Here is a 24197-nt window from a genome sequence, read left to right as displayed (position 1 = left end):
ACCCAATCCTAATCCCTATCCCTTAAACCCCTCAACCATAACTAATTCCCCCTTATCCCAACTCCCTATCCCTCACGTTCCTTTTAATTAGCCAGCAAATATACACGACACTACTTCCATTCACCTATATATATTAACCATACACACAGTAAGAGAACACACAACAAAAACACAGAGAAAAACACCAGTGAACAGAGACACAAAAAAAAAAGAATACAAATGAGGGGAAGAGACAAGAAGGCAAAAATATCTATTGTCACCTTCATCTTCTCCTAAACCAGTCACCAAAGCTTCTTAAACACCACCATATTCGGGTTCCGTTCATGGCTCATGATTCAAACTCCTGTCGTTGTTTGCTTTATTTGGATAGATGAGTTCGACGGAGTTCGTTGTAATAAAGTTCTTGTTAAAGAGATCTACATCGAGAGGTCCATATTCTACTATTTTCTCTTTATCTGTAATTGTTATACAAATGTGATGTTGGCCAGTTCTGTTTGGACTTTTGATATATACATATGTATGTTGCAACTATTATTTAATGGTTTATGCTAGTTCATTAGTTATTAACAAGTTATGTTGCTAGAATCATGTTAGCAATGTTTAATTAAAATAAATTAGGTTTCAGTTTAGTGTGTTAAAAAAATCATAAGAGTTTGTTTTGCATGTCTTAACCGCCCATGTGTTAGAGCTCAACTAGATAACCAAATCTTCACTAGATCATACGTGACAACAAAAATTATGTCAAGCGATTTAGAGGATATTTACAAAAAAAAAGGGACCAAAGAAAAACTAAATCGGTGGTTTAATAAATTGGATGACAAGATTGGACTAATTTCTTAGTCATTTGAAGTTAATTTATTAGTGCAAATTTATGGAGAGAATGGCTGCGCACATGCACAAAGTTGTGAGCATCTATGACTATCAAGAAAATGATCCGTGTGTTTTAGTCTCTGTTAATAAAATTAACGAAGGAAGAGTGCAATGTATTTGATGTTAAAGAAGTGTTATCAATTACCAAGCATTTGAGTTTAATTGTCCCTGTTTTGTGTGGTTCATGTGATATGAAATTTGAATTGTTTGTTTAGCTATTTATTTCAGTTTCAAATCATATACCTCCGGCCAAGACCAATGTTTAAAGCCCAAATAATTAATCATTGTGAGGAATCGAGATACACAAATTCAGGTCAAGTCCCAGTGCCAAGTAAAAGAAAAAGGGGAAAAAACATTAGTAAGGGAGTGAGACGGGTTCAAATTGACTTCAAAATCCGTTGTAAAAGAGTGGAAAAGAGACAAAATAATTATCATGGTTTAAGCCAGGCGAATAGAGTCAAGGTCAAGTACTGTGACGGGTCATCTTTTACTGGTGATATTGAAGAAGTTGATCCAGTAAGTAAAAGTCACCAAATTAAGTGTTACGCATTTAATTTGCATTGAGGTTTATAACAGAAAATATGCTAATTAATTAATTAATTGTATCAGGCAACTAATCTCCACTACAGAGGAGCAAGAATTTTCAAGGTGATAGTGGAGGAATTATTAGCTAAAGGAATGTCTAGTGCTCAAAATGTACGATTCTTTTTCCCATCCCACCCTTTTATCTTTTAGGTAACAAAGACTTAATTATATTAAATATATGCATCATAATAAATAATAAAGTACAAGGTCACTTTCGACTGTATAAGGTATGGTACTGGAGTCTGGAGTCAAGCCCTATTGTTACTATTATAAGTCATTAATGGTTCTAACAAAAGTAATTTTTAATTTATTTATCTGCTATAAAGCCATCAACAATAAATACAGGAGGAACTGTCAGTTAGTGAACTATGTTACTAAAAGTTTCGTTCTAGCAGCTCGTTTGTTAGCTAATACGTTACTACCTTGCTATGTTCCTAGTGAGTGTGGCTAAGCATAGAATGTTTTGTTGTCTACCTCATCAATCACCTGCATTCGGATACCATCCTACCCTCTTATTTCTTACTAATCATTAAGTATCTGAAACTAAATAAAGAAATTCTACAATATTTCATAATAGGTTATCTTGAGTGGAACTTCAGCTGGAGGATTGGCTGCAATACTAAATTGTGACAAATTCAAAAATTTCCTCCAAATGGACACTAGGTTGAAATGCATTTCGGATGCTGGTTTCTTTCTTAATGTGTGAGTATATTATCATACGAATCTTGATAATTGTTTACTCCTTCCGTTCACTTTTATTGTTCAGTTTGTACTTTGCACATTCTTTAAAAAATAATAAATGATATGATTATTTTATCAGCAGAGACGGGTTTAGAATTTAAACTCTATGGATTAAACATTTAAGATTTAACATTGAACCCATTATATTTTTAATGTTATGATTCCTATCTACTACTCCCTCCGTTTCAATTTATGTGAACCTTTTCGGAGTACGAGGGTCAAACTTTATAACTTTGACCGTAAATTTAGACATAGATTTTTGAAGCTTATAAAAAAAAAATTATATATTTAGATACTACATTTAAAGTACTATAAGTCATGATAATTTGCAATTCAAATCATTTCAAAACACTATAAGGAAAACGTGGTTAAAGAACCACCTCGTAGACTCCCCAAATAGTAATAGGTTCACATAAATTGAAACAAAGAGGGTATTTATTATAAATTTAATTATTTTTTACATATAAATTTGTACTCTGCATCAAAAGTTAGGGGTTGAACCCCTACCTAATGTAAACACCTAATTTTTGACCAAACATAAATTTTTACATCATTTTTAGCGTTTAAATACTTCTTGTAGGTCTAGATCAAATATTTTAATTTTTATGTCATTTTTAGTAAGTCTTACTTTTAAAATTTGAAAACTACAAAAAATAGTCACATTTTAGGATAAGTTTCGTCATTTATTTTTCAGGAAAAAAATAGATAATTTACAAAAATATTTTTTCTTTTAATTTAGGTTTTAATAAATAATCTAGTGATTTTTAGTAGTTTTCTTAGTTTAGATTTCATTTTGGACTGCCTATTAAATTTTTCTACATTGTATTAATCTAAAAAATAGTTCTTTAGTAGTTTTTATCTTACGTTATATTTTAAAGCACAAACGGAGCTAAATAAAAAATAAGGTGAAATAACAACACTAACCTAAAATTACCTTGCCACTAAAATCAAGACCCCTATAATACCATACCTCTTACGTCTATCCCTACAAAAACTAACCAAAAATTCTGCAACAAAAATATATCCCTGCACTCATAGCCGCCTAAACTACCCCAACCAAACCCAATCCTAATCCCTATCCCTTAAACCCCTCAACCATAACTAATTCCCCCTTATCCCAACTCCCTATCCCTCACGTTCCTTTTAATTAGGCAGCAAATATACACGACACTACTTCCATTCACCTATATATATTAACCATACACACAGTAAGAGAACACACAACAAAATCACAGAGAAAAACACCAGTGAACAGAGACACAAAAAAAAAAAAAAAATACAGATGAGGAGAAGAGACAAGAAGGCAAAAATATCTATTGTCACCTTCATCTTCTCCTAAACCAGTCACCAAAGCTTCTTAAACACCACCATAACATCTCGTTTTCTGTCCAAAATTCGGGTTCCGTTCATGGCTCGTGATTCAAACTCCTGTCGTTGTTTGCTTTATTTGGATAGATGAGTTCGACGGAGTTCGTTGTAATAAAGTTCTTGTTAAAGAGATCTACATCGAGAGGTCCATATTCTACTATTTTCTCTTTATCTGTAATTGTTATACAAATGTGATGTTGGCCAGTTCTGTTTGGACTTTTGATATATACATATGTATGTTGCAACTATTATTTAATGGTTTATGCTAGTTCATCAGTTATTAACAAGTTATGTTGCTAGAATCATGTTAGCAATGTTTAATTAAAATAAATTAGGTTTCAGTTTAGTGTGTTAAAAAAATCATAAGAGTTTGTTTTGCATGTCTTAACCGCCCATGTGTTAGAGCTCAACTAGATAACCAAGTCTTCACTAGATCATACGTGACAACAAAAATTATGTCAAGCGATTTAGAGGATATTTACAAAAAAAAAGGGACCAAAGAAAAACTAAATCGGTGGTTTAATAAATTGGATGACAAGATTGGACTAATTTCTTAGTCATTTGAAGTTAATTTATTAGTGCAAATTTATGGAGAGAATGGCTGCGCACATGCACAAAGTTGTGAGCATCTATGACTATCAAGAAAATGATCCGTGTGTTTTAGTCTCTGTTAATAAAATTAACGAAGGAAGAGTGCAATGTATTTGATGTTAAAGAAGTGTTATGAATTACCAAGCATTTGAGTTTAATTTTCCCTGTTTTGTGTGGTTCATGTGATATGAAATTTGAATTGTTTGTTTAGCTATTTATTTCAGTTTCAAATCATATACCTCCGGCCAAGACCAATGTTTAAAGCCCAAATAATTAATCATGGTGAGGAATCGAGATACACAAATTCAGGTCAAGTCCCAGTGCCAAGTAAAAGAAAAAGGGGAAAAAACATTAGTAAGGGAGTGAGACGGGTTCAAATTGACTTCAAAATCCGTTGTAAAAGAGTGGAAAAGAGACAAAATAATTATCGTGGTTTAAGCCAGGCGAATAGAGTCAAGGTCAAGTACTGTGACGGGTCATCTTTTACTGGTGATATTGAAGAAGTTGATCCAGTAAGTAAAAGTCACCAAATTAAGTGTTACGCATTTAATTTGCATTGAGGTTTATAACAGAGAATATGCTAATTAATTAATTAATTGTATCAGGCAACTAATCTCCACTACAGAGGAGCAAGAATTTTCAAGGTGATAGTGGAGGAATTATTAGCTAAAGGAATGTCTAGTGCTCAAAATGTACGATTCTTTTTCCCATCCCACCCTTTTATCTTTTAGGTAACAAAGACTTAATTATATTAAATATATGCATCATAATAAATAATAAAGTACAAGGTCACTTTCGACTGTATAAGGTAAGGTACTGGAGTCTGGAGTCAAGCCCTATTGTTACTATTATAAGCCATTAATGGTTCTAACAAAAGTAATTTTTAATTTATTTATCTGCTATAAAGCCATCAACAATAAATACAGGAGGAACTGTCAGTTAGTGAACTATGTTACTAAAAGTTTCGTTCTAGCAGCTCGTTTGTTAGCTAATACGTTACTACCTTGCTATGTTCCTAGTGAGTGTGGCTAAGCATAGAATGTTTTGTTGTCTACCTCATCAACCACCTGCATTCGGATACCATCCTACCCTCTTATTTCTTACTAATCATTAAGTATCTGAAACTAAATAAAGAAATTCTACAATATTTCATAATAGGTTATCTTGAGTGGAACTTCAGCTGGAGGATTGGCTGCAATACTAAATTGTGACAAATTCAAAAATTTCCTCCAAATGGACACTAGGTTGAAATGCATTTCGGATGCTGGTTGCTTTCTTAATGTGTGAGTATATTATCATACGAATCTTGATAATTGTTTACTCCTTCCGTTCACTTTTATTGTTCAGTTTGTACTTTGCACATTCTTTAAAAAATAATAAATGATATGATTATTTTATCAGCAGAGACGGGTTTAGAATTTAAACTCTATGGATTAAACATTTAAGATTTAACATTGAACCCATTATATTTTTAATGTTATGATTCCTATCTACTACTCCCTCCGTTTCAATTTATGTGAACCTTTTCGGAGTACGAGGGTCAAACTTTATAACTTTGACCGTAAATTTAGACATAGATTTTTGAAGCTTATAAAAAAAAAATTATATATTTAGATACTACATTTAAAGTACTATAAGTCATGATAATTTGCAATTCAAATCATTTCAAAACACTATAAGGAAAACGTGGTTAAAGAACCACCTCGTAGACTCCCCAAATAGTAATAGGTTCACATAAATTGAAACAAAGAGGGTATTTATTATAAATTTAATTATTTTTTACATATAAATTTGTACTCTGCATCAAAAGTTAGGGGTTGAACCCCTACCTAATGTAAACACCTAATTTTTGACCGAACATAAATTTTTACATCATTTTTAGCGTTTAAATACTTCTTGTAGGTCTAGATCAAATATTTTAATTTTTATGTCATTTTTAGTAAGTCTTACTTTTAAAATTTGAAAACTACAAAAAATAGTCACATTTTAGGATAAGTTTCGTCATTTATTTTTCAGGAAAAAAATAGATAATTTACAAAAATATTTTTTCTTTTAATTTAGGTTTTAATAAATAATCTAGTGATTTTTAGTAGTTTTCTTAGTTTAGATTTCATTTTGGACTGCCTATTAAATTTTTCTACATTGTATTAATCTAAAAAATAGTTCTTTAGTAGTTTTTATCTTACGTTATATTTTAAAGCACAAACGGAGCTAAATAAAAAATAAGGTGAAATAACAACACTAACCTAAAACTACCTTGCCACTAAAATCAAGACCCCTATAATACCATACCTCTTACGTCTATCCCTACAAAAACTAACCAAAAATTCTGCAACAAAAATATATCCCTGCACTCACAGCCGCCTAAACTACCCCAACCAAACCCAATCCTAATCCCTATCCCTTAAACCCCTCAACCATAACTAATTCCCCCTTATCCCAACTCCCTATCCCTCACGTTCCTTTTAATTAGGCAGCAAATATACACGACACTACTTCCATTCACCTATATATATTAACCATACACACAGTAAGAGAACACACAACAAAATCACAGAGAAAAACACCAGTGAACAGAGACACAAAAAAAAAAAAAAATACAGATGAGGAGAAGAGACAAGAAGGCAAAAATATCTATTGTCACCTTCATCTTCTCCTAAACCAGTCACCAAAGCTTCTTAAACACCACCATAACATCTCGTTTTCTGTCCAAAATTCGGGTTCCGTTCATGGCTCGTGATTCAAACTCCTGTCGTTGTTTGCTTTATTTGGATAGATGAGTTCGACGGAGTTCGTTGTAATAAAGTTCTTATTAAAGAGATCTACATCGAGAGGTCCATATTCTACTCTTTTCTCTTTATCTGTAATTGTTATACAAATGTGATGTTGGCCAGTTCTGTTTGGACTTTTGATATATACATATGTATGTGGCAACTATTATTTAATGGTTTATGCTAGTTCATCAGTTATTAACAAGTTATGTTGCTAGAATCATGTTAGCAATGTTTAATTAAAATAAATTAGGTTTCAGTTTAGTGTGTTAAAAAAAATCATAAGAGTTTGTTTTGCATGTCTTAACCGCCCATGTGTTAGAGCTCAACTAGATAACCAAGTCTTCACTAGATCATACGTGACAACAAAAATTATGTCAAGCGATTTAGAGGATATTTAAAAAAAAAAAAAAAAAAGGACCAAAGAAAAACTAAATCGGTGGTTTAATAAATTGGATGACAAGATTGGACTAATTTCTTAGTCATTTGAAGTTAATTTATTAGTGCAAATTTATGGAGAGAATGGCTGCGCACATGCACAAAGCTGTGAGCATCTATGACTATCAAGAAAATGATCCGTGTGTTTTAGTATTTGTTAATAAAATTAACGAAGGAAGAGTGCAATGTATTTGATGTTAAAGTAGTGTTATGAATTACCAAGCATTTGAGTTTAATTTTCGCTGTTTTGTGTGGTTCATGTGATATGAAATTTGAATTGTTTGTTTAGCTATTTATTTCAGTTTCAAATCATATACCTCCGGCCAAGACCAATGTTTAAAGCCCAAATAATTAATCATTGTGAGGAATCGAGATACACAAATTCAGGTCAAGTCCCAGTGCCAAGTAAAAGAAAAAGGGGAAAAAGCATTAGTAAGGGAGTGAGACGGGTTCAAATTGGCTTCAAAATCCGTTGTAAAAGAGTGGAAAAGAGACTAAATAATTATCATGGTTTAAGCAAGGCGAATAGGCTCAAAATTCTAGGTGTGATACGCAAGTTAAGGTCGCGTTTACGCATCTTGACCCGTGTACGTCGAGGCTGAGGTCACAACTGCGCGTCTTAGTTAAGACTAATAAAAGTTCAACAATTTTTTAAGCAAATCATACGCATAGCTAAATAAATACATTTTATCCATAAATAATTCAAACTGAACACAAGTTGATAAAGCGACCGTGCTATAACCACGACACTCGAGGGGTGCCTCACACCTTCCCCTCGGTCAACAGAATTCCTTACCCGAACTTTTGTTTTCGCAGACCAATAAAAATAGAGTCATTTCCTTTTGATTAGGGATTCATAAGGTGACTTGGAACACCAAAACTCAATTTCAAGTGGCGACTCTCTAACAAATAAAATAATCTCTTTTCAAAACATCACTTTAATTGGAAAACCCCTTTGAAATAAATTTAAACCAATAAACTAATTTATTTTACGTGGAAAAAAAGGGGTGTGACGCCTAATATGTTAGATCCTCCTCGGCTTACCACAATACCACATATTGATGGCGTATAGTTTAATGGACTTGGAAAATGATTTGGGAAAAGAACAATTAATGTTAAGGGTAAAGCAAGAAAAATAAATTGTCTTTTTTTTTATATGCTAAAGTGGACAAGTAAAAATAAAAATTTATTTTTAATATAGTGAACAAGAAAAAGTAAACCAATGGAGTATGTGTTATGCTTTTTCTTTTTCCCACCCTTTTGGCCAATTTCGTATGAGTTTATGCAGAAATACAATTGCTGGTAAACCGGAGATTAAAGAGCTGTATGAGAGAGTTGTTGTGTTGCATGTAAGAATAATCATTTAAGTAGTATTTCAATTGTTAATTTTAGCAAATAATTTAACCCTTAAATTAAGACATTAATTCTTGATTCTTTTGAAATTTAGGGGTCTACCAAGAACCTTCCAGCATCTTGCACCTCCACTTTAAAGCCAAGTTTGGTAAGAGATTTATTTTGAGATTAGGAATATTTTTGATATCTCTTGATAAATTCTAATTTTGATTCTTAAGGTATCTGACTAAACATATTTAATCTTTAATTAGTTGAAATGTGCACTTTTGATCCCTCGATATTCTCCTAATAAATTTTAACTAATTGAAGGTTAAATGTGTTTTATCGAATATCATACGGATTCAAAATCAGAATATAACAATAACTGAAAGACCAAAAATATTATTATTCCGGTTGGTCTTTTGATATACTAAAATGCATGATATTTCTCACAGCATAACTTTTGATCATAATTGTGCAGTGCTTCTTCCCTCAGTATGTAGCAGGATATATTCAAACACCTCTTTTCATAATTAATTCGGCCTATGATTCCTGGCAGGTTAGAAAGATAATATAATTCTAAGAATTACCAACTTTTATTTACTGCATGTTTAAGATTTCTTCCCTTAAGTTTAGACTATAAAGTATAATATGTTTTATCTTTTGATTTATGAAAATTAGGTAAATAATAGTTTGGTTCCTGAAGATGCTGACCCTCAAGGCATTTGGAATAATTGCAAGAAAAATATAAATGAATGCTCACCTAGTCAACTCAATATTCTCCATGGTAAGTATTTTGTTGATGGGGTTCTCTCTCTCTTTTTTTTTGGGGGGGGGGGGGGGGGGGGGGGGGTTAATAGCACTTTTGGTCTTTTAATTATTTAAAAAAAATTGATTTTAGTCTTTGTAATATCTGACTAAACATATTTAACCTTTAATTACTTGAAATGTGCACTTTTAATTCTTTTACCTATGAACATTCACAAATTTTCAGAATTACTAACCGCCACACCATTTAATTAATTATTCGTGTGTTATGTTAAATGTGTATTGTTCCCTATATTTGAGAGACAATGTAAGTAGTCCAAATATATCATATTCCTTACATAAAAAGACTAAAAACACAAATTTTAGAAGGTTAGATGTGTTTCAAATTTTAGAAGGTTAGATATGTTTGAGTCCTGTATCGCCAAGGCCAAAACATAATTTATCAATGACTGAGAGATCAAAAGTGCTATTCTCCATATGTATAAATTAAAGAGGAATGTATTTTCTGTTGAAGTTTTTTAATGCAATAACGGAATTAGGAGGGACTTCATCTATAGGGTATTTCATAATATCCTGCCATTACCATAATATCATAGAAAGACAAAGTTATTGGTTCTACAATAACTCTCCAACATTATCTAACAAGGTAGGCGTGGAAAAATTCAGTTATGAAAATATGAACCATCAAATTCGTATATGTTGGGGCGGGCTAATTTACTAACTCAATTCATTTTGATCTACATAATTTAGCCCATTTAAAAGTTGAGTAGATATGTAGTTTTAATCTAATAATTGAACGGTTTTCCCTTCAAGTGGATTGGTCTTTAATTTTTGCCCTTTAAAACCGAACTTATGTCTAGTGGAGCATAAGTTTTTTAAGGGTGTGGGCATAACTTGTGGATGTTATTATGTGTAACTTATGCGCCTCTAGGCCTAAATTCGATTTTGAACGGTAAATGGGCAAAAATTAAAGACCAGCACAAAATAGGGTAAAAGTACAGATGACCCCGTTTATATTGACTAATGAAAAACTTAGTCAAAATATTTTCAAAACTATATTTACAACATATATTATATATATGTATAACAAAGAAAAAAAGTTTTATTAGGTAATTAAATAAATTATAAAAAAACCAAAAAAGAAATTTAGATTCAATAATAGTTGGGCGGGTTAATTAGGTTATAACCTATTATTTAGCTCATTTTGACACAATTCAGTTCAGCCTAAATAACCTTTGAAGTTTGAATAGGTTCAACCATTCAAGCATAATTTATTAACTCAATCCATTTTGACCCGCCTAATGTAGCTCAACCCGTACATTTGACAACTCTATGTATAACTGTTGAGATGAGACTAACTCGTTATTGCAGACAATTGCCACAACTGTTGGGGACTGGTTCTACGAAGAAAGTGTATTTCAGAACACAGATTGTCCTTGCCCTTGTGGCCAAAAATTCTGCCATAAGGAACAGCTAATTAAATTAGGTTGTTGTATCATCATAAATTAGCTATGTTGTTCAACATAAAATGCACCATATGTATGATATATGAATTTTATATGTCTACTTCCTCTCTTTCAAAATGGATTTCTTTTGTGTAAATAAGCTATGTATCTAATAATTGTGATCTATAGGAGGAGGATGTGACATAATTCTATGGCTAAGGATTCATCTTTTTTGGCTTTTTCCTCCATTTCTATTTTCTCAATTTTTGGTCTTGTGAGATTTTTTTCATTTATTTTGTCATTGATGCCACATAATATATAGTATTAGTATTGAATAAGTGTATGGCATCCGGAACATAATGCATTTTAACTTCTTATCCACATTTTTTAAGTAACTTTGAGCTTGCTCACATTACCAATTTCAAGTCCATATAAAGAAGGAAAAGGAGGAAAACTGCGGTAGATTAGTATCCAATGTAAAACTAGTCAATTCATGATAAATTCTTAACAATATAGATAATGTTGGGACATGCTCACCTAGGCACGTGTTACATTAGCGCACAAATATGATGAAAAATAGGCCACCTTGTTAGCCTGAGATGAATTTCAAATTGAAAATATGGTCAATGAAGACTTTTATTGTCTAACTCAATTTGCTTGGGACTAAAATGTAATAACTGTTGTAACAACATCTTTATCGTAAATCGATACTGAGAGAGTTTAGAAAATAACGAATATATATTAGGAGGATCTCTTACATGTTATGTAAGGGTGTACATAGTTCAATTTGATTCTTATGTTTTTTTAATTTACCAAACCAAATCAACTATATCGGTTGTTTTTAATTTATAAAACATATCAGACCAACAAAATTGAAGTTTTCTCTTACTAACATTTTTTCGGTAAGGTCTCCATAAAACAAGGAGATCTTACAACATATAAAAAGTTTGGGTCATTTGCACCTTTGCTTATTTTGTGCTGGTCTTTAATTTTGTCCCTCAAGATAAACAACTTTTTCACAGAAATAAATTTATATTTTTGCATCGTAATATCCCACAAGTTATGCTCCACATGACTGAAAAACTTTTGCCCCACTAAGCATAAGTTTGATTGTTAAAGGACAAAAAATAAAAACCAACCCATTTGAAGAACAAAATTAAAGACCAGCCCATTTGAAAGACAATTCATGCAATCTCTTCAAAAGTTTTAGGTCATGCGTTAAACTCCCAACTGTGACATATTGCTTTAAGGCCCAATTAATCTGGATTCACGTAATTGACAAGAATGACTTTAGAGGTGGGTGGGCTGGAATTTTTGATATCGCAAAACTTAAGTTTAATTTCAAGACTCAGAACACAAGATCTCCAATTTAGAGTGGAAATATCATATCTCATCACAATCGTTGGTGGTCCAGAGGACGAATTAGTAAAAATAAGTAAAATGTAAGGTCAGTATTACTTGTTAAATAATCCAAAAGTAAAGTTCTTATACTTTTTGGTTCAAACAATGGATTCACTAAGGAATGAGAATTCTGTGCATCCAAGATTATGGAAGTAATTCAAGAACATGCAGCAATAGTGAAAGCTTTAGAAGCTGAATTATTGACTTTTACATAATATCAAAACCTCAAACAAATGATACATAACAGTTTCTCTTTTGGGGACACCAAAGCACACAATTCTGTGTAGTGTTGGCTTTCCCTTACTATAACACATTTGAATCAACTTCTTTAATTCCATATTTTTTCTCTTAACTCCCTTTTGGAAAATTTGAAGTCTCTGTATAACAATCTCAGAGGAAAAACTTCCATCAATCATCTATATTATCCGGGCGAGCGTCCGATTCAAAATTCCGGTTCTTGCAGGTTTTGTCACAGGGGTAAGGACAGTCAATCTCTTGGAATACTTTTCTTTCATAATACCAGTCTCCAACTGCTTTGGCAATTGTCTGTACAATACATTTTTAGTAGTGTCAAAGGTTGTCTAAAACAGGAAAACAGAATTTTGTTGTTATTGTTGTTGTAAACATATATCAAGATAGCTTTTACTCCCTTTGTCCAATTTATGTGAAGGTGTTTCACTGGTAGCGGAGTTTAAGAATGAAAGGTGGACTTTTGAAACTTGTGGTCCAAAAATAAGTCATAGATATTTGTGTGGCTATAAATTATCTCATTAAGAGTAAAATTGGAAGTTTAAACTTAAATTGTCACTAAATTTAGAAAGATGTCATTCTTTTTTAGACTGACTAGAAAAAAAAGAACATCACATAAATTGGGACAGAGGGAATAGTTGATTGCGTACCGTGTCAGCCAATCTCGGCGAGTCGTCCCTTAGCCATGTCTCTTGTGTTCCAGTTTGACAATGTGCATAACAGGAATTGATGTAATACCCTCTTGTTGAGGACGGGCCTAGTGAATTCAAAGCTTTTAAGAACTCCGACCTATAACCTGAGAAATAGTTCCATGTATTAGACACAAGGAGTAAACGATAACTTGCAAAGAAACTAAGTTTTCCGTTACATATGCCATATAATTTAGCATCTTCACGCTTACTATAACTGGTTAGTTTCTTTTCAGGTATTAGCCATAGAAGACGGTCTGATTCAATGTTGACATTTACTCTGATCAGGTCGAGGTGGTTTTCCTTTACCAGCACATAGGTGCTCTGGATTCCCACGATGGATAGCTTAACGGTGTAATCCAAATGAACGAAGGACTAACAAAGGGCTTAAAGAGTGTTAACCTTGCATGGTTTCGAGCTGAGTAGAGGAGCATTTCAATATGTCGAGCTTGCAGTCACGCCATGTTCCATGAGGATCAGCAACGCCAGGAGCCAAAATGTTCTTTATCTGAATTTTTTTTTTTTTTTTAAAAAGCAAGCAAAAATCGATTAGTTATAGGCTAAGACCGTGCTCATATATGTGTATATTCATGGTATATCTATGTATAACATAACTTTGAGATGATTCGTTGATGATGACTAAATTTTAATGCAGCTATTACCAACAAAATGTTAATTCGTTAACGCTCGAACTATACCACAACTTATGAAGGAGCTAGTTGGTGAAAAAACATACTCTTGCAACTTGAGCATTAATCACAAAATTTGTATTCATTAAGTCGGTCGTTTTTCTTAACATTTTTATCCAAGTGAGATTGTAATTTGAAAAGGTGATTAAGTTTGAGGCAACGTGGTAAGCTCAACGTCTTGATGAGACCGTCTTCTCTATTAAGCTCTATGGTTGCTGTAAACAGTTACTCGTTAAATGATAAGGGAACGAGGAAAACGAGTTTATTCTCGTGTAGCTAAGAACTTAGAATCTTGGGAGCTCATATTGACCCAGTTTGAAAATGAGAACTCCCTTCCTTATTTGGTGTACGTACTTGAGCCGGATGAAAGGGAACTTTCACGTCCGATTTTTGACTTGTGTTTCCTTTATATTTGCTCTGATCATCTCATGATATATCCGATGTTTTACGATTGTTTTATACCTCAAATCAATAATGAGATAGCCAGCTGCACATTTCAGTTATACTAAAAACATACAGAACTTGAAAAATCAATGTCCTCAACCTCATCGAGTACATTTTTGCCCTCGAAATCAAAAAGATTATACCAACCGTGGACTTTCTAAAATCTATTGCCTCCTCTTTTTTATTACATTCCTAGAGAAGGATTAGTCTCATGTTCCAAATAAGTCACAGAGAACGGGAAAATCATCAAAAGGAAGGAATTCTTCAGAAAAAATAAATGAGCAAGAAATTTCAGACATGAACTGACCTGCCAGGAATCATAGGCTGCATTTACCAAGAAAAGTGGTGTCTGGATTTGTTGCGCGACGTTTTGTGGGAAAAGACACTGCAACATAAATTGTGGTGCTTTCACATAAGATGATGCATCAAATAAGGGAGGAAAATATATTTTTGTGAAAGTAACTGCTCTTACCAATCCCGGATTCAGTCTTGAGGTACACGATTGAGGCAAATTCTTCGCGGAACCCTGAATCAAGACGATGTATCACGTTGAGGACAAGTAAAATTGAATCTATAGAACTTTCTTACTAACTTTACTGTTACTATTGGTTTTCCGCTCCCCATTCATACGCGAAAGTTACAGTTATTGTAGGTCTGAGCATCAATTTTGGTACGAAGAGGACATAATAACCAACAGATTATGTGACAGAGAATTGCTATAGGTTAAAGTAAGCATACATGTGTGTTAACGACTTCACTGTAGAACTGTTCGATATGAGAGGTACCTGAAATAGTCTTCCTGCAACAGAGAATCAAAGTTATTTTTCACTAGTAGCAAATCAGAAATCTAAATTTCTCGCCATATTTTGAGAGTGTCACGATTAAAAGAACAACAACACGAACGCTTACGTATTGATAAAGAAACCAGCATCCGAAAGACATTTTACTTTAGCACCCGGGGGCAAGAGAGCTTTAAATCTGTCACAATGTAGAATTGCAGCCAAACTACCAGCTGAACATCCCGCCAGAATAGCCTACCATTAGAAAAACATTATGTCAGCGACTAAATGATGGTGATGAGCATATAATCGTCTGCAATAATGTGTAATCAATTGATGCATCTTACATTCTGAGCGTTCTTCATTCCTTGTGCCAAGAAATCTTCCATAACAGCTGAAAAGATCCTGGCTCCTCTGTAGAATACTTTTGTTTTCTGACATAATTCAACATGTCCATTAAGAATTAATGAAACTAATTCAAGTCTATATATGTAATATTACGATACTAGGACAGCTCGTTGTTCATACCAAATCAATAAGCGCATAGTATTAACACATAATTACCGGATCGACTGCTTCAACGTCACCGGTAAAGGATGACCCATCACAATATCTAATCCTAATTCTGTTCCAATTGTAAAAGTCTACAATTTCCAAAATATATATAGTCAACCAGCATAATATTAAAATTAAAACAGGCATGGAAACCAGGTATATGAACAAGGGTGAAGTTTCACCTGGATTAAACTTAGCCTTGTTGCTCAAAATCCCCGAAAAAGACACCGTCTTTACCATTAGTTTAGATGATCCCAATCGTGTTTTTGTACGGGCAAGGCAAGTCGTGGCATTGTTGCACCATGCTCCTCCCTGAAAATTCCAAAGTAAAAGGATGAATTCAAATGCAAATCATGTAGGCAATCTTACATTTAATTTTTTTTCCAGGAATTCACTCGGAATGTGTTCAAATTCTTCTTAGGTATAGTCCTCCAAGCAACCAATTTCGTGATATTATTTCGATAAGAAACCTAATAATCCAAATTTAACTACTTTTTCATTGCTCGTTTTGTATGAACAAAGAGCTCAATCTAGTCTTTTCCTTTTTTGACTACGGTAATATCCACCTTTACTATCTTGTGTCAAGAATTTAAAAGAAAAAAGGCTAACAATTGGATTGAAATAAGATTATGAAATCACGGAGCCTAGAAATCTAAGTTTTAACCCTTCGGGTATATTGGATAAAATTGGAATAATACTGAGAAGATTAACATGGCCTCTGGCAAAGATGATACGAACAAATCAAAAAATGATCCAAATTTATTCATAAAGAAAAGACATATCAATAGTATATTTTGTGAAGAATATCAATAGTGCATTAAGAAACAAACCTCAAGTTGGATAAACCAATTGTTAACTCCTGCTCCAAATCCTTTATCAAAATGGTATGCTGGTGGACTTCCATCCAAACATACTGCAAACAAAACATTATTGGCATACAAAAATCAACACATTTTCGCATTCCTGAATTTTTTCTTCCTCGAAGTCAGTGGCGGATTCAAAATTTAGCGTGGTCAATTCTAAGTTGAAACTGTAAGTTCTAATATATATATATATTTAACTCCATCTATACTAGTTTTTCACATTTATATACATAAAGTTTGAATCAGAAGTCACGGGTTCTGCCAAACCCCCGATTTCTACATTGGATCCGGGGCGGGAGCTACAGTTCCACATACGAGTTCGGGTTCACTTTAGCCGAGACCTTATATTTATGTTAAAAAAATTCCACTTAATATGTACAAAATAAGTCATCCAGACCCAGTAAGCTCGCTTTTCTAGAATTCAGAACTCGTTAACTCAAAATTTTAGCTTCGCCTCGGATCCGCCAATGCTCAAAGTTATTTGGACACAAAAAAAAAAAAAAAAAAAAATAAGGATAAACATATTGATTCAAAGAAATTCCTACCAGCTCCTTTAGCCACTGCACTCTGTAGATAAGTAATATCAACAGGGTGTCCTTCAGTAATAATCAATATAACCAAAGTTATTATTGCACGTAACCATAGTTGCATTGCCCCTTTTACCATTCTGCACATTAATTATGTGAAATATTACAATCTTAACTAAAACAAAAAATGCAGAAGATCCTAAAAATTGAAACAATAAAGTGAACCCAAATAAAGTAAACATCTCATTTTAGAAAGATTGATACTTCACTTAAAATGCTTCTTATATTTCCAATTTTAGCAAGTAGTTAATCTATTGTTTACTACTACAAGATTTCATTCCTTAATCATTAATGCTACCATTTTCTTTTTCCACTAAAACATATGATAAAGAAAATGCTAAAAATAATCAAAAAAACCCCATTTTAGAAACAAACAAAAATTTACTAAATATAGAGTTGAAATATTGCTTCTAAGTAGTACCTGGAATAGCAAAGATACTGAAGAAAAAATAAATCTCAAAATGAGATTATTTGAAATCCAGTTGTGTATTTGTGTCTGCAGCTAAAAACAGAGGTCCCTAAAAGCAGATTACTGGTAGTGATTCGAGAGTAGAAGCATATATTTATACTGAAAAGACCAAAAATAATAATAATAATAATAATAATAATATATATATATATATATATATATATATATATATATATATATATATATATATATATATGTATATGTGTGTGTGTGTGGGGTCAACTTTCTTTTTAACCATCAATGTAATTTAATACTCCTATGAGAATATAGTAATAATTTACTGTAATTTCAACATGTTGACTTGATTTTGTAACATTTACAGTTACTGATGTCTATTCTTGAAGAATTTTTATGAAGATTCTGAAAACTTATCCAAAAATATTGCTTCTTTAAGACTTTCAAAAAAAATAAAAAAATAAAAAGCTTCTTTAATTAAAATGTTTCTTTTAACAAAGAAATAATAAGTTTTTACACGATCATGTTACTTCTTTTTTTGGTACACGGTCATGTTACTTTTACATGTTACTCCCTCCGGATAAAAAAAAATAAAAAAAAAGTCCACTTAGCTTTTTTTTTTTTTTGATAAAAAAAAAAATCACTTAGAAAATCAAGAAAAAATTAATCTTGTTTTTTCAAATTTGCCCCTATTAAGTGTTATATAATCAAATCTCAATGCCTATTTAATTAGGGGTAGTTTAGTTAAATTATCTATTTTGATCTAAGAATTAGTATTTTCTTAAGAGGTGTGCAAATGGCTAAGTGCACTCTTTTTTTTTATCCGGAGGAAGTATAATGTAACAAGATAACATATCTCATTTTTTAAGATTATAAATGACGTTTGGACATAAAAAATGTGATGTTTGTTAAAAAGTTGAAAAGGGTATTTGAAATTTGAAATTATATTTTGAAATGTATTTTCAAAAGAAAAAAATAGATGTATATATTGTGACTTGTGAGTGGAAAAAAATGTACTTAAAAAATTGGTCAAAAAACACATTTTCAAACTTAAAACTCATCTTCACAAAAGTTTAAAAACCAATCTAATGCATAACCCAAAAAAAAAAAAAAAAAAAAAAAAAAAAAAAAAAAAAGGAAAAAACCTGGTGTCCAAGTATAAACTTTACATTTTAAAGAGACATTCGTAAAACAACCTTTGATTCATCTAATTATATTAATTATTTGTACTATAAAACTTAAACTCGTATATGAACAGGGGTGAATCTAGAGGCCTTATATAGGTTTACAAGATCCAGTAGCTCTTGTGTACATCATATATACTCCTATATATATATATTAAGAAATTTATTAAATATCTATAAATATTTAGACTCACTTGTTATTGTACAGTAGTATGAACTTAAGATTGTTGTAGAAATTCATAAACTTCATATTTTAGATCTACCTATATATGAAAATAGACGAATATTAGTTCAAGAAAACATTCAATTCACTATAAAAGGAAAAAAAAAACATGCTTTATTCATTTATATTGTAGAAAGAATAAGAATCTTTTCAAAAGTTTTCTTGTTTTGTTATCCAAAGCATCCAATTACTCCATGTAGAAGAGAAAGATCCAACCTTAAAGCTGTACTTTTTAAATTTTTCTATATTAAGAAATCTATTAAATATCTATAAATATTTAACTGTAAACCCACTTGATATTGTAGTATGAGTTTTAAAATTATTGTAGGAATTCATAAACTTCATATTTTAGATCTACCAATATATGAAATAGACGAATATTATTTCAAGAAAATATTCAATTCACTATTAAAAAAAACATGCAACTAAAACATGCTTTTATTCATTTATATTGTAGAAAGAATAAGAATCTTTTCAAAAGTTTTCTTGCTGTGTTATCCAAAGCATCCAATTACTCTATGGAGAAAGAAAGAGAAGAGAAAGATCCAACCTTAAAGCTGTACTTTTTTAACTCTTTCTATATGAAGAATCAGTACTTTTTTGTTTTTTGCACAAAGGCTTGTCAATATCAGAATAAAGAAAGAAATTAAATTATTAAAAAAGGAAGCTACCGACACAATGAAGCTAATTAAGATGATTTTATTACAATGTTTGTTTAAGAAAAAAGGTTTGCTAAGTACAGAAATTTGTGTGTGTAAGATTTGACAAATGCATGTGCTATAGTGACCGAATCTTATCGGTTTACGCGTTCAACATTCAATGAATGGAAAACACAGTTGGAGTGAAAATTGGAAATGGAGAGATGGACATGTCTTTCACTATTTTAGGGTGTTTAGTGAAGGTTGAAAAATTGAAGCAAACGGAAATAAAAAAAATATTATTATTTTTTTAGTTTGATTTGATTTTGATTTTAATTTTAAAATTTAATTTAATTTAAAGAAATAAATAATAAAAAATAACCGAATCAAATCAAGGGGTCTTTCATTTTTATTAGATCTAGAGAGATACTACAAGTCTTTTATTTCAGATTTCATCGCTGCGGCCATCTGGTTCACCGGTACTATCAAACTTCTATACAACTATTTATTTTTAAAATATATTGTGTGCGCATATACATACAATATTTTTTTAAATTTTTCTATGGTAAATATTAAAATTTTGTCCTTTTGGTTTGTAATTCAGTTTTTTAATTTGTCTATTCATTATTATTTGATTTGAGGTCTTTATCTTGATAAGTCAAGAATTTATTTTACGTTAACAATAACTTGAATTTAGTTGAGTTCTTATTCATCAATATTTAGTTCAATTATCATCAAGAAATCTTAATAAATGACTTTTTTTTTTCATAAAGTACTGACTTGGTAGATCTATAATCGAATACAGTCGTTGGAATACGTATTTGAAAGTGTATGTCACATATTTTCATAAAGGACCTACACAAAACCGAAAAAAGGTAGAACCAATGAAAAATCATATTCTTTATTTTGATTTGATTCTAATATTTTGAAAAACCAACTTATTTGATTTAATTTTTTTAAAAGAGAAAACCAATCTAAATCGAACCACGAACACCCCTACTCTATTCTTTTTACTTTTCCTTTCTTTGTTATTCGAGTATTTTTCTTCTATGTTGCTTTCGAGCCTATTTGGATTGACTTATAAGTTGCTTATAAGTTGTTTTCAGTTTTTTTGAGTGTTTGGCTGACCAGCTTAAAGCCATCTTGTGCTTAAAATAAGCCTAAAAAATTAATTGGGTCCGTTTGGCTTAACTTATCTATAAATTTTTTTTTTTTAAGCCCATCCAAACAGGCTCTTAGCCTTCTCTTGGAGGATAAATGTTGATTGATTCAGTACATTTCTAGTAGTATTTAATTAGACTTTGTTTAAAATGCATCATAATTTATTATTGTCTGTGAATCTTTACTTTTCTTGATCAATGGTTATTGGTTTTTGACTTTCTACAGTTATAAAGCGCTTGATTAGCTATTAGGTGAGGATTTTTGGAGTTAAATGTCTAAAGTTCAAATATAAATATCTGAATTTTGACTTAGACAATTTAAACTTTAGTCGTTTGTACAAGCACTATGTCAAATTTAGAACAAAATTTATAGTCCAGACATGAATTTTGAAACTTCAATTATATCTGAAATTTGAAATCGTAAAATTTATAAAACTTTATAAATTCGGCTATGCATTAAATAAGGTGCCACTATCGGTTATATGTGCACTTCCCCCCTCAATTGAAGTCGATCTGTCTGATAAGGATGGACCCATATTAATGAGTGTAATTTTAAAATACGAAACCAGAACCCATGTTTGAATTTTAGAAATATTGGATTAACTAGAATTCTTTTTTCATATTTTCTTCCGTTCACTTTTACATGTCATTTTTTTACTTTGCACGCCCCTTATCATAATAATCATATTAATTGGTGTGTATTTTCTCCGTTGACATTTACTTGTCCATTATTGCAAAAATAGATTTTCACTTTTACATATCTTTGTCATATTAAGAGAAATATAATTTATTTTTCCTATTTTACCCTTAGCATTAATTACTCATTTCAAATAATTTTCTAAATCTAATACAATTATACACCAATTAATATGGATATCATGATAAAATATGCACTTTATTTATTACTCCCTCCGTTCACTTTTACTTGTCTATTATGAACTTTGCACATTTCTTAAGAAATAATAAATGAAGTGCATAATTTACCATGATACCCATATTAATTGCTGCATATTTTTAATGGATTTAAAAAATAATTTGAAATGAGTAATTAATACTATGGGTAAAATAGGAGAAAAAAATTATCTTCTCTTGATATGCTAAAAGTGACAAGTAAAAGTAAAAATTTATTTTTGGAATACTGAACAAATAAAAGTGAATGGAGAGAGTATTTCTTAAGGAGTGTGCAAAATCCAAAGTGGATAAGTAAAAATGAACGGAGGGAGTAATCTCAATAGACTTGAAAAATAATTTGGAAATGAATAATTAATGTACAGGTAAAATAAGAAAAAGAAGTTTGTTTTTCTCTTGATATGCTAACGTGGACAAGTAAAACTAAAAATTTATTTTTAGTATAGTAGATAAGTAAAAGTGAAAATTTATTTTTAGCTAACGTTTGGCCATAGATTTTGGATAAGATTTGAAAATTTATCTTCAAACATCTATTTGGCAATGAAATTTGATCAGATTTTAAATATATCCTCAAAGTATTTTCAAGTTTTCAAAAACTGAGTCAGACCAATTTTTGAGAGAAATTTCATTTTCACTCACAAAACTTCAAATATTTTTCAAGTAAAATGCATGTCTAAAGACAACTTCAAATTTCAAAAATCAAAATTTAAATTTTAACTACAAAATTTATGACCAAACGGAAGCTTAGTATAGTAAAAAAATAAAAGTGAACGGAGAAAGCATCAATGTTCATTTTCCCTTCTTTTTTCCATGTACAAGGTGCCAAGTAGAGAGACAGAAAAGACTAACACATCATCGTTTATTGACCAAAATAAATTAAAAAAAAAAAAAAAAGAAGAATAACACGTGAATGCCGGTGATTATTTTAAGGCATATATACAAGTTGAGAGTCAAAGTTGAATTAAGCTGTCACTCACCAACCAGAGACTTAAAGCTGACTTACCTTGTCGTGCATGTGCATTTCAGCAAGAAATTAACAGGGAAAGGGCTGAAGTCATCACAGACATCTGAACTTGTCCTATTTTCTATTTAGATCCTTCAATTAAGATGTTCACCATTTGAATCCTCTAACACAAATTAAACTATGACATTTGAATATATCATGCCAACTTTACCCATGCGTGCAATATACTGCTTTAAAAAGAGCGAGATTAAATTTTTAATCATTAAATAATTAATTTTAAGAAAAAATCTATTTTAAAAGCTATTTAAATAAATTTAAAAAAATTAAAAAACCCAACCCATTCTCTCCGATCCGAAAACCTAGCCCACTTCGCCGCTGCCGCCGCCTCTCCACTCCAAACTATTTAAATAAATTTCCGACAAAAAATGGCACCGTTTTTTTAATTATTTAAATAGATTTTGAAGTGCAGCGGCGGCGGTGAAGTGAGCTATTTTTTCAGATCGGAGAAGATGGGTTGGGTTTTTCAGATTTTTTTTAAAATTATTTACATAGATTTTTCTTAAAATTAATTTTTTTTTTGTTGACATGGCTTATTTTTATTGGTCTATTTTTTCATGTCATAGCAAGTGAAGCTTACGCACTTGATCTGGACTGTATTCAAATGGCACAGTTTAGCTTGTGTTAGAGGGTTCAGATGGTCATCGTCTCAGTTCAGGGATCTAAATGGAAAATCACGACAAGTTCAGGGTCTGTCGATGACTTCAGCCAAAGGGAAAATAACACACCATGAGCCTTTTTGGATGAGCTTAAAAAAAGCAGCTTATAACTCAAAAAAAAAAAATTGGGCCCAATTTATTTTTTTGACTTATAAGCTGTTTTTTAAGCTAAGCCAAACGAGCCAACTTATTTTTTTTGGCGTATTTTAAGCACAAAATGGCTTATAAGCTGGCAAGCCAAACAAAAAAGTTGAAAACAACTTTTCAGCAACTTATAAGCTAAGCCAAACAGGCTCTATGTCTATTTGGAAAAAGTATTTACTAGAAATGATTCATATTTTTAATATCATCTGAAATTATCTTTTTATACATTATTATACATTTTTATACAAGATCTATGCATTATCTATTGTAAATGTATAATGTTGTATGTCGTATGTATAAACGTATTGCTAGAAAAAAAAACTATGCGGATGCAAATTACAAATATGACTACGTGGATGTAATATGTTGTGTTGGATTGTATATAATTGAAATTTTCCCAAATTAAAATGAAGTAATTGAAGGGTTAAATTGGTAAGGTGTATAAGAATAGTACTGAATATGGTGTATTATATTAATAATATATGGATTAGATATGCTGGGATTAGTTATGCTTAGATTATTTTTTATCAATTATTTGGTAAGGTGCATTAAAAAGAACATGTATTGTGTAATTTCTAAAAAATATACTCCATATTTGTTTATAAAAGTACCCTATACATTCTTTAGCTGGGAGACTTCAAAAGGCAATTTTATCTCTAACCATACTTAT

The 24197-nt window shown here is 31.2% G+C and overlaps 2 protein-coding genes and 1 non-coding gene across 3 annotated transcripts; 2 read left to right on the top strand and 1 right to left on the bottom strand.

The window, feature by feature from the left end:
• Positions 1-1128: 1128 nt before the first annotated feature.
• On the top strand, positions 1129-10973 carry LOC132625709 (pectin acetylesterase 8-like). The gene is made up of 9 exons (XM_060340296.1): positions 1129-1386; positions 1480-1566; positions 2033-2157; positions 8653-8713; positions 8812-8865; positions 9178-9255; positions 9378-9483; positions 9959-10110; positions 10836-10973. The coding sequence occupies exons 1-9, from the start codon at positions 1129-1131 to the stop codon at positions 10971-10973; spliced, it is 1059 nt and encodes a 352-aa protein (XP_060196279.1).
• A 1511-nt stretch (positions 10974-12484) lies between these two features.
• On the bottom strand, positions 12485-17745 carry LOC132625711 (pectin acetylesterase 8-like). Its single transcript, XM_060340297.1, has 13 exons — positions 17587-17745; positions 17124-17245; positions 16546-16628; positions 15898-16027; positions 15725-15804; positions 15508-15594; positions 15291-15415; positions 15120-15180; positions 14854-14907; positions 14689-14766; positions 13651-13756; positions 13210-13355; positions 12485-12856 (listed from the first exon to the last, which is right to left on the bottom strand). Exons 2-13 carry the CDS (start codon positions 17242-17244, stop codon positions 12719-12721), a joined length of 1209 nt encoding a protein of 402 aa, XP_060196280.1. The 5' UTR covers position 17245; positions 17587-17745; the 3' UTR covers positions 12485-12718.
• On the top strand, positions 16376-16478 carry LOC132625713 (U6 spliceosomal RNA). Its single transcript, XR_009576971.1, has one exon. It is a non-coding gene; the product is annotated as a U6 spliceosomal RNA (small nuclear RNA).
• Positions 17746-24197: the final 6452 nt, after the last annotated feature.

The sequence above is a fragment of the Lycium barbarum genome, unplaced genomic scaffold (genome assembly GCF_019175385.1).
Source record: "Lycium barbarum isolate Lr01 unplaced genomic scaffold, ASM1917538v2 unchr_scaffold_43, whole genome shotgun sequence".
Lineage (NCBI taxonomy): Eukaryota > Viridiplantae > Streptophyta > Magnoliopsida > Solanales > Solanaceae > Lycium > Lycium barbarum.
Note: the sequence above shows the minus strand (reverse complement) of the source record. Positions and strands in the feature narration are given on the sequence as shown.

What these genes read in the sequence shown, in the direction of transcription:
- LOC132625709 (XM_060340296.1), top strand. Translation starts at nt 1,129, where the DNA reads ATGTTTAAAGCCCAAATAATTAATCATTGTGAGGAATCGAGATACACA. An exon ending in GAATGTCTAGTGCTCAAAAT is followed by an intron (nt 1,567 to 2,032) that starts GTACGATTCTTT and finishes ATTTCATAATAG; the next exon opens with GTTATCTTGAGTGGAACTTC. An exon ending in CTCCAACATTATCTAACAAG is followed by an intron (nt 10,111 to 10,835) that starts GTAGGCGTGGAA and finishes TCGTTATTGCAG; the next exon opens with ACAATTGCCACAACTGTTGG.
- LOC132625711 (XM_060340297.1), bottom strand. Translation starts at nt 17,244, where the DNA reads ATGGTAAAAGGGGCAATGCAACTATGGTTACGTGCAATAATAACTTTG. An exon ending in ACGTTGAAGCAGTCGATCCG is followed by an intron (nt 15,595 to 15,724) that starts GTAATTATGTGT and finishes GAATTATGTCAG; the next exon opens with AAAACAAAAGTATTCTACAG. An exon ending in GAATGAAGAACGCTCAGAAT is followed by an intron (nt 15,416 to 15,507) that starts GTAAGATGCATC and finishes TTCTAATGGTAG; the next exon opens with GCTATTCTGGCGGGATGTTC.